The following is a 14,496-nucleotide window of genomic DNA, read 5'->3' as shown; positions in this document are numbered from 1 at the left end:
CCTCCTAAACCTAGAGAAATAACCCTTATTAATTGTAACGAATTTTCAAATGCTACCTTTTGAGGGTGACTCTGGCAAAGGTTCACCCACTGATGTTCAACTTTGTCCGACTAGCACATCGAGTTAGTGGAAGACTGTTAAAATATATTCAATCACTCACAATCCATGATGTCAAAGCAGGAAACCAAATTTGGAAAGTCTGACAAACACCAAACCGGTTTAGAATCAACCATAGGAAGTAAAGGGTAAGTCTGACCCCTCACAACATATAGCATTTAGAAATTCATGAAGATTGGAATGGTGATAATGTTTTCTATCCCATAGATTACTGCATATGAGTAAATGAAAACATATTTTCAAAGATAAATGAAAATTAATTGTCCTTCCATAACGAGGTAAGATCTGTTACTTTACCTGCCTTGAAAATATAATAGTCTGTCATTTGCATACCAAATCCTTTAAAGGTGTGTACAGAGCCAGAGGAAAGTCACTCTCTTCATCAACTTCACTGGTAACCAGAGAACCAACCTGTCTTTTCAACGACCACACATACTCAGATAATCACCATGGCATTTCTTGGCACTTGGGAAACAGTGAAATCCGAGAACATGAAGGAGTTTATGTTGGCTGCTGGTGGACTACCGGAGAACGCAGAAAAGATGTCATCGGTAAAGACAACATTGACATGCAAAAGAGACGGGGACTATTACGTCCTTGGGGCCACAGGACCAAAGGGCGGCATGGTCGAACACAAATTCATCCCTGGTCAAGAATTCACTGAAGCGTTTGGTCCCCTTGGCAAAGAGAGGCAGTCAATTGGATCCATCGAAGGCAACAAACTTACCGTCAGGGGTGTTAAACCAGGTACAGTGGTGGAAACCCGTGAAGTTAACGGAGATGAGATGACCTGGACATTGTCCAAACCAGGTGTGGACATCGTCGGCAAGAAGTTTTACAAGAAAGTCTAGATGAATGAATCTAAACTACTTCTGATGTACAAATTCCGGCTGTTGGAATGCTAGACGATACTCTCTTTACTCACGACGTTACTATGATTTGTCTTGCAATATAGATGTGACAATTTGTTAATACAAAGATAAACTATTTGTTGATTATTACTTGTAGCATGAAAGCGATTTTATATTTTAATTAAAACGCTTTTTATTTCGCATTTAACCATGGTTACTTTGTTGACTCACTTCTGAATGTAAATGTGTGTGTGTGTGTGTGTGTGGCTTGTATGGTGTGTGAGAGAGAGACAGAGACAGAGACACAGAGAGAGATGAACAGTTAAACTGTAATATGCGTTGTTGCATACATATCTACTCACATCTTTGCTTCACGTTCAAATCCATTATTGTACTCAATTGGCCTTTTTTAAGTGACGAGGACACAGTGTAACATTTCGAAATAATAATGATATATGATTTTTGTTTTAGTTACTTTCCATAAAAGCTGTCCCAACTGTTTAAGTTATATTAGTTCGAATGGTGATTTTACGTCTTCTGTTTATGACAGTCCGCTTCCGTCATGCCGTTCTAAATTTGTGCCCAACTCACTCCGATCTCACCTTTGGCTTTCGCCGTTCTCGTTCACCTTGTGAAGCCATACCAACGACTGTGATTTCAATTTGCCGACTATTCATTGAAAGTCTTTATGTTGCAGTTATCAAACGATGGACAGCGGTGGGGTGGAGGTGCCCTAGTAAAGGTTATTTTGGTTTCCAGCATATAAACGTCGAAACTTAGATTTGCCTCCTTCTCCCATCCATAATACTTTGACATTGCCGAGACGGTACTGGCGAGTACAATGTGAGAAACACGTAAGTCTAAAGGAAATGAAGAAATTGTTGTTGTTTTACATGTATAATGCTTATAAATATTTGATAGCATGGACCAGTTATTAGTTACCACTTGATGGTAGTTGATGAGTATTACGAATAGACAGACAGTCAAGGAAACCCCTATCATGTCATCTGCTATGCCATCAACGTCAGTAGTACATTTTTTATGTCGTCGAAGCTATACACCGAGATTAGCATCATACTGGAATACTTAAAACGAGGTTTTATGTAATCTTGTCAGAGTAAACAAAACTCTCAAAGTCCCCCTGTGCCCCCTTAAAGTCTGAAATCGTCCGTTACATGCCTTTGATGAGCATATACAGACAATTATTTGACGAGCAGCTGTCATTGCTCGTAGTCTAGTTGAGGTCGTACCATGATTTTAAGGCATCGTACTAAGCTTGTAGTTAATTAATTGAAGCGTACTATGTACCGTTATCGAGTACATTTTGTATATATATAGGGTCATTAAATGGTCAATTGCTGGCAGTCTTTATCTGGCACATAACATACAAAAACACATATGAAGTTCGGTAAGCCCTAAATCGGTTCATACCTGGTATGAAAATCACAAACATTATTGTTCCCCGTAATACGTTCATGTTACATGGATCAGAAAGTGAATGGGTGGGTTTGGTGGGTGGGTATATTGGTGGGTGGTAGGGTGTCGGTGTCAGAGCGGTGTGTTCGTGTGCCTCTTACCACTACAGTCTGGGTTCGAAACGATTTTTCGACCGATTTTGCACAAATGTAAGACTTCTAGTACAGTGAACAAGTACTAAACGAAAGACTGTGATTGCAACAGTGAGTAGTGGTGCACTTCTAATCAAAACTTAGGAGCAGAGCAGATATTCTGTTGTAACATGTAATTTGATGATCAATTTTTATAATTAATGATTTTCGGTAATTAGGTAATATCTGCATTCAATTTATACCTGGTCACATTGTATTTTGGCTTTGAAATTGATTTCTGACGATTTCTTTTAACAAATATCTTTCCTTTGCTAGGCAGTGATTTGTGCAAATTTAAGATTTCCTCCACGTCAGTAAAGAGTAACAAACGAAAGATGGTGATTACAATGGTGAGTAGGGGCGCACTTGTAATTAAAACGAGAAGTCTTAGAGCAGATGAGACGGTTGAAATCGTTGGAAAACATTCTATCAGCATCGATAGTTACCACCCTAAGCCATGTAAGGCATGTCTTACCACAAACAGCTCTCTCTCTCTCTCTCTCTCTCTCTCTCTCTCTCTCTCTCTCTCTCTCTCTCTCTCTCTCTCTCTCTCTCTCTCTCTCTCTCTCTCTCTCTCTCTCTCGCCTGTACTTACGTTATCAACAGGGTTATTCTTGCAGTAATTCATATCGGTGGTCCCAATCCTTTACCGCTACATTTTACGTATGGCGTTGCTTAATTCCGTGGATCACCAAAATCAAGAAGTCTAAGGGTGCTGTGCCGTACTTCAGTAAAAAAACAACTTTTTTTTGACCAGTTCATCGCCAAAGAAAATGCACATTTTACAGAACAGCTGTATCCACTTTGATATACGCAGGATTTCCGAATTAGTCACATGATATCGTCGGTACATTCCATAGACATGGTATGTGCTCTTTCTAATCTTGCATTCCCACTCCGTCGTATTTTCAATATTTATTAATCAATTCAGAAAGCATCCATTCCGTAGCAACATCTTCGCGACTTCTATTAACAGCTCGACTTAAACCACTGGAATATCACTGACAATATAAAATCAGATAAAAGTAACATGTTATGTATTTGAATACACGTGCTGAAATAACAAGGACAATTTAACACATCATCGAGTGAATGAAAGCAGGACAGAGTTCACTTACTGATAGTGAGGCATTGTTCATTTGTGAGGACACGAACGCAAAATTGAACACAAAAGTAACATCATATCGTTAGTTTTTTCCCGTTATATCGACAGGGTTCATTCGGCGTTTAATGCCACATGTAAGCTATTGCTCTCGACTAAATTCGTCTCCAGTCCATCAAAATATAAAGAGACACAGGCATGGGTTACAAACACTAGACAAAATAAACAATGGCCACCCTGAGTCCGTTCGGTTATTCCCCTTGTAATTCGGGCTCGCATATGTCAGTAAAAGTTCATCGCGTAACACGGCGCTATCGTAACACTGCTGACATGATTATTCTTCAAATTCTAGACTATACTGTTCTTTTACAGTCCGTTTTTGTTAGTGTTCACTCTCTCTCTGTCTGTTTGATACAACTAAACAGAAACCAATAAGAAACTCCACATGCTACAGTTCAAGATACCAAAATTAAACAAATGCAGTTTCTTGTGACATTTTGTCTAAAATGAGATGAACTACAATTGTGCCACCATACAGATATCAAATGCAGACATCACGACATTGGCTATGTATGGCTGTGTGTGTCTGCGACTAATTGCAGTACATCTAAATTATTTACTCCATTTAGCAAGAAATTGCGATCTGAAATGAATGCACTCCTTCGATTTCTTGACATAATGTGAACTTTTCTTTTCTCAACGATGGGTTTTGCTGTGGCATGTGTGATGGCCCCAACATTGGATATCCTAGGTGTAAGCAAGGGACGTCCTTGTGTATTTTATGCACGCCAGACAGTTTGGGTGGTGTTCAGGCCGTTGGTTAGAGTTGATGATATTGCTGTTTGGTGAACCTGTTCTCATTTTGCGTAACTTTTTCTTATACGACAGTGTGTGCTCATGTGGCAACTTGACATAGGTCAGCGGTAAAGTTAAGGGATTTTCATTCTGATAAAAGGATCATTGACCTAGACGTCCATACCGAAATTTTATACTGACAGCTGATAACTTTCGATATTCGCAAAAATCAGAAGGGCGTTAGACTTTTAATTTGATGAGCTCTGGGTAGGGATCTGGCATAGGACGTGGAAGAAGGCCCCCAATGGCAATACATTTTAAATACACATCACATCACATCACATCACTTTACATCACATCGCATCACATCGCATCGCATCGCATCACACACCGCTTGCAGTTTAAATCACCAAATTATTTACAAAATCGCAGAGAAACTTATTTCTCTCCCTAGCTTTGTTATGTGCATATTAAAGTGAAACTCTTATTTTTGAACATACCAAGATTTAATTGATCAATAACATCCTACCTTCAGAATCAGGAACGGTAGTTGTAATGTCGACACCAAGATCAAGTTGAAACAAAAGGGTATCCTCTCTGCTGTTTTAGGTACCATGTATATGAAAGACTTCCCTTTTCCACCAACGATTGAAGTCACGCCTAATTTCTTCAGATAAATAGGTTACCTCCAAGCAAGATTACATGGGCACGTTCAATTAGAAGTCACCGAAAAGTGACACTTTTTTATCTAGACCTCGAATACCTGTTCCATTAAGTTTCAAAAATTTTAATTTATGACAATCATAATTAGTCAATTATATTAAATGCAGATAAATTGCAGATAAATGATCTCTGTTCGTTAGTTGTCGTTAGTCACGAGTTCTTTGGGTTTCCTCCAGAACGTCAACCTTATGATCGTCAGCCCTGTTATTTCCTCTTTTACCCGTCGAGAACGTCCTATCGGCGTTTTCTCCCGTAGCTGTGTTACGTAGCCCTCGAGCACGTACGGGTTGTCATTTTAATGAATACATTCTATATATAAATCCCTTTAGGCTCAAATCACATTGTAGTGAAGTGATCACAGATCGCGTCTTTGAATAGAGAGGTACAGTGCTAGAAATACTGTGTTCGAGATCTGGTCAAGGTATACACGATTGTTAACACACACTTCACTGAATGATATCTTAGGCGTGTGTGTTTATGGGTTGGTGGTGTTGTAACAGTTGACATGGTGGGGACAGTGTCATAGAAATGGTTAACGATAATGCGGACAGTTTCATTCATGGTTATAAAGAGTTTGCGGACACTTTCGTTGTGTAAAAAGTCTCCCGTTAAATAGAATTGAGAGCATGGTTGAAACAATGGGGACGAGATGGAGGGGAGTATACCTGACTATATTTCACATCACCAAAGAGAGTCATTTTTTCCCCCAAATGAGTCCAAGCCTTTAAATAGGATGGTTTTTTTGGTGATGTGCTCAGTTAGCAGATTGAAATACGCGGTGTTAGGAACCTTATAATTTTCGTCACTTGTAATCGTATGAATGTCTGTCACCGCTCACTGTAGTCGCATACAAAATAGCGACAATGGCGTTCACAACTAATATTGAAATCCAATCTGTTATTTTATTTAAAAAACATATTATTTCCTTTTAGTATGTAGATCTGCCAAGTAGTAAGTTGTAATCGTGTCAATATCTGTCACTATTTAATGTATCTCATACAAAATAATACAAATTTCAAAAAGCACCGCCTTTTATAACTGTACTTACCTGTCAAAGCTTATTCTTGCAGTAATTCATATCAGTGGTCCTACACCTCTACATCTACATATGGCGTACATGACGTTGCTTTATTCCGTGGATCACCAAAATCCAGCAGTCTAAATGTTGTACTTCAGTAACAATCTGTATGACCAGTTCATCGCCATATAAAATGCATATCATACAGAATACCTCTCGATTTGATTCTTATACACTTTGATGTGCACATATTTGACGATTTCCGAATCAGTCACACAATATCATCGGTCCATTCCTTTAACTTTGCATGTATTCTTCCTCATATTGCGTTCGATGAGGAGTTATTTCCATTTCCGGTGAGGAACCAAAAGTACTCCATCCTCTTTTCAATATTTGTTAGTGATTCAGGAAGCATCCGTTCCGGAGCGACGTCGTCCTGACTTCGATTAACCGCTTAACTTAACCAGGGGAATATCACTGATAATTTAAAACCAAGTGAAACAGATAAAGTAATATGTTATGTATTTGAGTACACATGTTGAAGTAACAATCAAGTGAACAGACTTTTTATTTAAAGAAAAAACAGGGCAGAGTTCACATATGGTAAGGTATTGTTCATTTGTGAGGCAAGAACGCAAAACTGAACCCAAAGGATATCGACAGATTTCAAACGGCGTGTACTGTCTCAAGAAGCTATAGCTTTCAAATAAAGTTGTCTCCATCAAAAGAGTATATTACAAGGAGCACACCAAGAGGAGAAGACACGAACTTTAAACACGGGACGAAGTGAATAAATGACACCCTTACTCCTTCTGGTTCTTTCCCTTATAAATCGGGCGTACAGATGTCGGTAAAAGTTCATCGCGGAACGCGGCGCTATCACTGGTGACATAATTCTAGACCATGGGTGGGGATGCTTTAAACTAACCATACGTGCTCTAACTAACAGTGCTGATTTGATCGTATCATGGTTTAAACTATGAAAATATACTCATTTGAATTATTCATATCGACTTATTGCAAAAATAAAATGATGGATACACCTGGCTCATATCCAACAAGTCATATGCCCAGTACATGCATTAATTCAAAGAGAAAGTTCTTTTTATGTTAGTGTTCACTCGCTGTTTGATACAACTACACACACAAAAACCAATGCATATGCAACACTTTAAGATAGCAAAGATTGAAAAGTGGACTAACATGCCACACCATGTAGACATGAATTGCAGACATCAAAACTCTGGCGCATTTGTGCCTACGACCTACGTCCAGTTGCAGTACGTGGTAATGGTTTATTTCACTTAGACTAAGAAATTACGATCTGCTACCTTAAATGTAGAATGGCATTAATCGTTTAAGAATGGATTTCAGTCGACATACACAAATATATACATAATGATTTTTTTTAAAGACATTTTTTAGGGGGGAGTTGACAAAAACTTGGTGTCTGTATTTCTGGAGTTGGAGACAATGATCGTTCATGGAAGCAGATGTTAATATTGTTAAAAGTGATGGTTCTTGTCGAGACAAATAGTTTTTGTAATGAATAAACCTCATTTATCTGTTGGTCTTTCCACGGATTTCTGCATGTGATTTTTATATTCCTTTCTTTCGCGTTTTCAGTTTCTGATGAGTTCGTTTTTATTAGAGTTATTTTTTTTCTGAAAAATGCACTCTCGTTGAAGCCATCATAGTCAACTTGTAAAATGGATCACACCATGGAACTTTCTTACAAAATCTTTTCTTCAAAATGTTATTTCTGTATTGGATCGATGTCCTCCAAAATCTGGAGAAATTACCGATAATTTTAACTAATTTTCAAATGTTACCTTTTGAGGGGGAGTCTGGTAAAAGTTCACCACAAATGTTCAACTTTGTCCGACTAGCATATCGAGTTAGTGGAAGACTGTGATATTACCAAATGTTAAAAAGACATTCAATCACTCACAATTGATAATGTCAAAGCAGGAAACCAAATTTGGAAAGTCTGACAAACACCAAACCGGTTTAGAATCAACCATAGGAAGTAAAAGGTAAGTCTGACCCCTCACAACATATAGAATTTAGAAATTCATGACGATTGGAATCATGATTTTGATATTGATGTTTTCCACACTTTAAATTGCATCATTAAACTAAGTTTAAAAACGTATTTTCAAAGTGTAAATAGAATGTATTTGTCCTTCAATGATGTGGTAAGACTGCTGCTTTACCTGGTTTAAAAATGTAACAGTCTGTCATTTGCATACCAAATCATTTAAAGGTGTGTACAGAGCCAGAGGAAAGTCACTCTCTACAGCAACTTCACTGGTGACCAGAGAAACAACCTGACAGTTTTTCTTGAACGGCCACACATTCTCAGACAATCATCATGACATTCGTTGGCACTTGGGAAACCACTGGAAGTGAGAACATAAAGGAGTTTATGTTGGCTTGTGGTTCCCCACCAGAGAATGCAGAAAAGATATCATCGATAAAGACGGTGGCAACATGCAAAAAAGATGGCGACTACTACATCCTAGGGGCCACAGGACCAAAGGGAGGCACCGTCGAGCACAAGTTCATCCTTGGTCAAGAATTCACTGAATCGTTTGGTCCCCTTGGCAAAGAGAGGCAATCAATTGCAACCCTCGAAGGCAACAAACTTACCATCAGGGGTGTTAAACCAGGTACAGTGGTGGAAATCCGTGAAGTTAATGGAGATCAGATGACCTGGACATTGACCAAACCAGGTGTGGACCTCGTCGGCAAGAAGTTTTACAAGAGAGTATAGATGAATGAACCGGTGATCTTTATGTACTCTGACTTTTGGAATGCTAGCAAACGGGACTGACAACTCACTTTACGGTGCCAATATAAATATGACAATTTGTTAATACGAAGAGAAACTATTGTTTGTATTATCACTTGTAGCATGAAAGCAATTTTTTATTTTAATTAAAACGCTTTTATTTCGCATTTAACAATGTTTATGTTGTTGGCTGACCTTTGTTTGAATGTAAGAGCGCGCGCGCGCGCGCGCGTGTGTGTGTGTGTGTGTGTGTGTGTGTGTGTGTGTGTGTGTGTGTGTGTGTGTGTGTGTGTGTGTGTGTGGATATATGTATGCGTACTTGTGTATGTACATATGTTTCGTGGAACATCTCCGTCTGACCAGACAAAAGAATCGTAACTATCCCGTATCTATGCATTTTATTACCAACGATCACAGTGTATCAGGTATGTCTATTTCAGGAATTTGTAAGGTTTCTGGCGATGAGAAACTATTGAGGTTGAAGGAAGAGGAAATCATTTTCCGTCTCGGAACGCTGGAACCCCTTGGAATTAATAGATTATTCACGTCATTCCCAGTCTAATCACGCTTATTTTATATTTCAGGCGTGTTCTATTGGGTTCTATTTGGTGCGTGCGAATATTAGAACTTTCCACACGTATAACCGTTAATCACGCGCGGTTGTCGTTCTGTTCCATAACATTCAGATATATTCAGGTGTTTACCTAATGTATGTCTTGCCTTTGAATACCTTGAAAAAGAAATTTTATTCGAAACGTCGGATTACATCTATTTTTTCGGACTGTCTCACAAGTTCCTTATGCATTTCTATGTATGTATGTATGTATGTATGTATGTATGTATGTACCGGTATGTATGTATGTATGTGCATGCATGCATGTATGTATGTATGTATAAGTTTATGTATGTATGATTGTGTTTGTGTTTGTGTTTGTGTTTGTGTTTGTGTTTGTGTTTGTTTGGATGTGTGAGGTGAAGACAGAAACTTGATATGCGTTGTGCTATGCATGCCTTGTCTATTCATACAATTACTTCACCATCCAACCCATTATTATACTCAACTGACCTCTTGAAGAGATGGGGTAAAGCCATTTATGTATTGGAGATCGATAATTGTCCTATTAAATTTTGAAAAAATAATACATTTATACATTTTACTTTTAGTGACAGTTTTGTTTTCCAGCATACTACACTCTAACCTTGAATATCATTACTTGCCTCCTCCTCCTCCTCCTCCTCCTCCTTCCCATCTTTGATATATTTACATTGTTGTGACGCTAAATATTTGATAGCATGGACCTGATATTAGACAAAAAAAAGATAATTGTTTCTGGCCAGCGCGTGCATCACTTAAATATCCTCGCTTCGGTCTTTTTTTCTCTTTGTCCAGCCCATGCAGTCTTCAGATCCGAGGGGAAACACATAAATAAACATCCCTACTTTAGTAAAGACAACTGCAGAGACAATCGTGAACAAGCACACACACACACACTTGCTCTAAAGTACTAAATAAAAAGATCAGTTACTGCCAAAAATGCATGTAGTAGATTGATTGACAGGTTTTTTGTAAATACAAAAAAACATCGCGTTATCGAGACAAAATGTCCGGACCAGAAACAGTTCTTGGCCTTAGTTACCCGTTGATGAAAAAAAATAGACAGTCGCACTGAATGATCATACCAGTACTGTTCTCTTGGGCGGATTTATACCTGGGGCTATACCAGAGTTTTTGGGCTGTCATTGTTGGAAGTCGTTGTTGGGTCATACCATAGTTTTAGAGGCCTGGACCTACCGTATTTTTAGCTAATTAATCGCAGCGTACCGTGTACCCGTTATCGTGTATTAGATCATTGGGTCATTACATGGTCAATTGAGGGCAGTCATTACATGTATCTGGCACGTATACAAAAGCATACATTGGTGAAACCTGTTAAAGTTAGTCTAGTTCTTGACGACCGTGTTCCGATTTTACCTACGTTGTTATCTTCACACATTACACAGTAATGTGTTAAGACAACGTATGGTGTAAATTCGGAACACGGTCGTCAGACTCTAGACTATATTAAATTTGATACGTGTATGGTATAAAAATAACCATTATCAGCCCAATACTATTAAATTTCAGGTTACATCAATGACATGGATTTGCATGTGATTACATATAAATAGATAGGTAGGTCAGTGTCATTTTTGGCAGATACAGGTAGGGGAAATATATTCAAGTCATATTCTGAGCCTGTGAACAAGGAAAGCAACAATTTAAGAATACGGTATTACATGTCCCTATCATGTGACTCTACCACGACAGTCTGGGCTTGAACCCTAGACACTTGTTTCCCGAGATATGTATCAGAATATGTTTCTATCAGAATCAACAAAATATGCGACAGTATTGACGTGTTTTAGCCAATTATATATGAAAGGGGTCAAATAAAACGTGTTTCTGTGATCGCGCAAGTAAACTCACGCGAGATATAGACAAGGTTTGCAACAGAACACAATTACAGTACGGCAACATGAACTTTTTATTTAACCGGCCATTTTACTCAGCAAACATTTCGAAAAATTACCTTCCGTCACCTTCCTTGTTCCCCCATGCAATAAACTTCTGATAAATCTTGTCGTTGTTACAATTGGACCATGCCTACCAAAGATATCAGCCGATTTCTAAAGCCATGTAAGAGAATTGAAGGAAATACATTTTCTTTTTTAACTACCTTGCGTGAACGTGATGATTGGATATCGATGTTTATGGAGAGTGCTAGCAATCGACACGTTCATCGAAGGTAGTTAGAAAAAAATTATCTCCTTCAATTCTCCGACATGCAAGCTTAAAATGTAATGTACATTGATAACGACAAAACACACTTGTCATAAAAAGCTTGTTTAAGTCTGATCAAGTTGTAAAATTAATGATTTTTTTTTTCGAAATGACGTGTAATAGAGAGATTAAGAATACAAGCTTCAAGTTTCCTTTCATTTGATATCTACATTTATGATAACAAAGCACGAATATCCTATTAAAATAGTTTTGTTGATGTAATCGTTTTTATTATTCATATATATTGAGTCCTTAGTGTAACGAATCGTTTGTCTGAAAATCATCCATTACATCCGCATGATGAACATATACAGACGAGTATTTCACGAGCAGCTGTGTTGTTCGAAATTGTGTTGAGGTTATATAGTTTTTACATGTAAGGCATACCATTGTAGTTAATTATTTGAAACGTACTATGTACTGTTATCGAGTAAATACGTCATCGGGTCTTTATGGGGTTCACTTGCGGGCAGGCTTTCTGCTGGCACGTATAAAGTCGGTCATGCTTGATATGAAAATAACCAACATTACTGTATCCCATAAGGGGTAGACCATTCGATATCCGGGGGGGGGCTTGGAAGATTGGAGGAGAGTCATTATTTTTTTCCCACCTGCTTGCCTGAGAATTATTTTTTTTTTCTCCTTCGCCTATGCTGGCAACTTTTTTTTTCTTTGCTTCTTTGAGATATCCGGATTTTTTTTTTACGTCAATGTTGAACACCTACATTTGTTGCCACAATTTTCTGTTTGGTTTTCGCACAGGGTAATACAGGGAGTAAAAAGGTGCTGTTCTATCACACACAGATTTTATCTAGAAAACTACATATTTCATACATGTTTGATTTTCAATTAAATAAACATCATTGACAGTTTTTATGCATGGTATGATGACACACTGAAAATACAAATCGGAAACTTGATTGGTGAGCTCAGACATTCAGATAGACCGGTCAGTTTCTCCAGCTTGGGGGGATGGGGGAGGGGGGTGTCAGTGTTTTTTTCCATTGGGCCAACAAAAAGTCACTGACCCCCGTGAATAAAGTTTCATAGCATCTGACAGTAAGCTGTAGAGGGAAGAGCTTTGAGACTGGGATATGTCTACCTCTTGTGTGAGTGTGTGTGAATGGGGGGGGTTCTCCCCCTAGAAGCCTGGAGGTTTTTACTTCTAAAGGCAATGTTTAGGCTATTCACAGACACTTTCAGGCAATAATTTGCAAGCTTTACAAGACAGCTCTAACAATTGTAAAAAGCAACTACACATGGTTGAAACATTTTTGCATCTTGACAGTGAGAGGTGGAGGGAGGAACTTTGATTTGAGGCTTGGACATGTCTACCTCTTACGGGGGGTCCTAGAGGGTCTCCCTCTAGAAGCCCTGGAAGTTTTTTACTTCTAAAGGCAATGTTTAGGCTATTCACAGACACTTTCAGACAATAATTTGCAAGCTTTACAAGACAGCTCTAACATGTAAAAAGAAACTACATAAGGTTGAAACATTTTTTAAATAAAGTTCCATAGCATCTTGACAGTAAGAGGTGGGGGAAAGAACTTTGATTAGAAACTGGAACATGTCTACCTCTTATGTCGGAGGAGGGTTCTAGGGGGTCTCCCCTAGAAGCTTTTCAAGTTTTTTACCAATTTTGGTGAATCTTATTGTTGGTTTAATGAATGAGTGGCCTTTGGGGTGATGGAGTCCAAGGGGTCTCCCCCCTGCCAAATCTGTAGTTTTTTGTTTCTATTTAGGCATTTTTTAGGTTATTCATAGCCCCTGAGATATATATTGCCAAGCATCGAAAAACTAAAATACATATAACCTTTTTAAATAAGGTTTCCATGTTATAAAAGTGTGCGTGTAACATTGGTATAGGGGCATTGATATTGCATGCATAGTAAAGTTACTGATGTGTGAGAGCACTTTAGGAGGTCATACCTAGTGTACAATAGAAACTTGAATTTGAGTTGTGGTGTCGATACGTGTAGTGTCTGAAATAGGAAGTATATCATCCCTTCTGACAAATTCATACTGAAGAGACTAGAAAAATTTAGATTAAGTTCTTTTATAAACTATCCAATAGTATGAAGATTACCATTACAAAACCTTCAAGTTCACTTTTGCCCCAAAGTGCAAGATAAGTGAAGCACTGATTGTGAAACAGCCAAACACTTACATGGCATGTTCTGTAACTAGTGTGGTAGCTAGGTAATACATGTATTATATGTACAATTTTATGAATAGTTATGTTTGAACCCTTACATGAAGTAATATTTAAACCATTTATGAAAGAAACAGAGACAAGAACAAATATATATATGTACCACAGGCTAACGAAACTGACTGGTCCCTGTCATGTGTTTGAAACTGTTTGTCATGATTTGACAAGTGTCCTGGTTGGAGAGGTACGTGCAGGTTGAACAGTATACTCGAACCTGTGCATCATTTCCCTGCCAAGATATATTTTTTTCTAGCAGCAGTGGTCCATCTTTTTTTTTCACCACCCACTCATATCCTGATTTTTTTTCAAGCCCCCCCCCCCAGGATATCAAATGGTCCACCCCTAATATGCTCAGGTTACATGGGTGAAGTGTGTGTCCTGCCTGATGAGAAAGATAGGGTGTCTGGTACGTTGACAGATAAAACAGTTGACATTAAACGATTTTTAGCACAACTG

General features: G+C 38.3%; 2 protein-coding genes across 2 annotated transcripts; both read left to right on the top strand.

Moving 5' to 3' along the window:
- Positions 1 to 566: 566 nt before the first annotated feature.
- Positions 567 to 968, top strand: LOC144444881 (fatty acid-binding protein, liver-like). The gene has a single exon (XM_078134434.1). It carries the CDS (start codon positions 567 to 569, stop codon positions 966 to 968), a length of 402 nt encoding a protein of 133 aa, XP_077990560.1.
- A 7,619-nt stretch (positions 969 to 8,587) lies between these two features.
- Positions 8,588 to 8,989, top strand: LOC144444870 (fatty acid-binding protein, liver-like). Its single transcript, XM_078134424.1, has one exon. The coding sequence runs from the start codon at positions 8,588 to 8,590 to the stop codon at positions 8,987 to 8,989; it is 402 nt and encodes a 133-aa protein (XP_077990550.1).
- The last annotated feature ends 5,507 nt before the right edge of the window (positions 8,990 to 14,496 follow it).

Source organism: Glandiceps talaboti, chromosome 2 (assembly GCF_964340395.1).
Source record: "Glandiceps talaboti chromosome 2, keGlaTala1.1, whole genome shotgun sequence".
NCBI classification, from domain to species: domain Eukaryota; kingdom Metazoa; phylum Hemichordata; class Enteropneusta; family Spengelidae; genus Glandiceps; species Glandiceps talaboti.
This window is presented reverse-complemented; position numbering and strand designations above follow the sequence as displayed.

Coding starts and splice junctions, on each gene's coding strand:
- LOC144444881 (XM_078134434.1), top strand. CDS start 567: ATGGCATTTCTTGGCACTTGGGAAACAGTGAAATCCGAGAACATGAAG.
- LOC144444870 (XM_078134424.1), top strand. CDS start 8,588: ATGACATTCGTTGGCACTTGGGAAACCACTGGAAGTGAGAACATAAAG.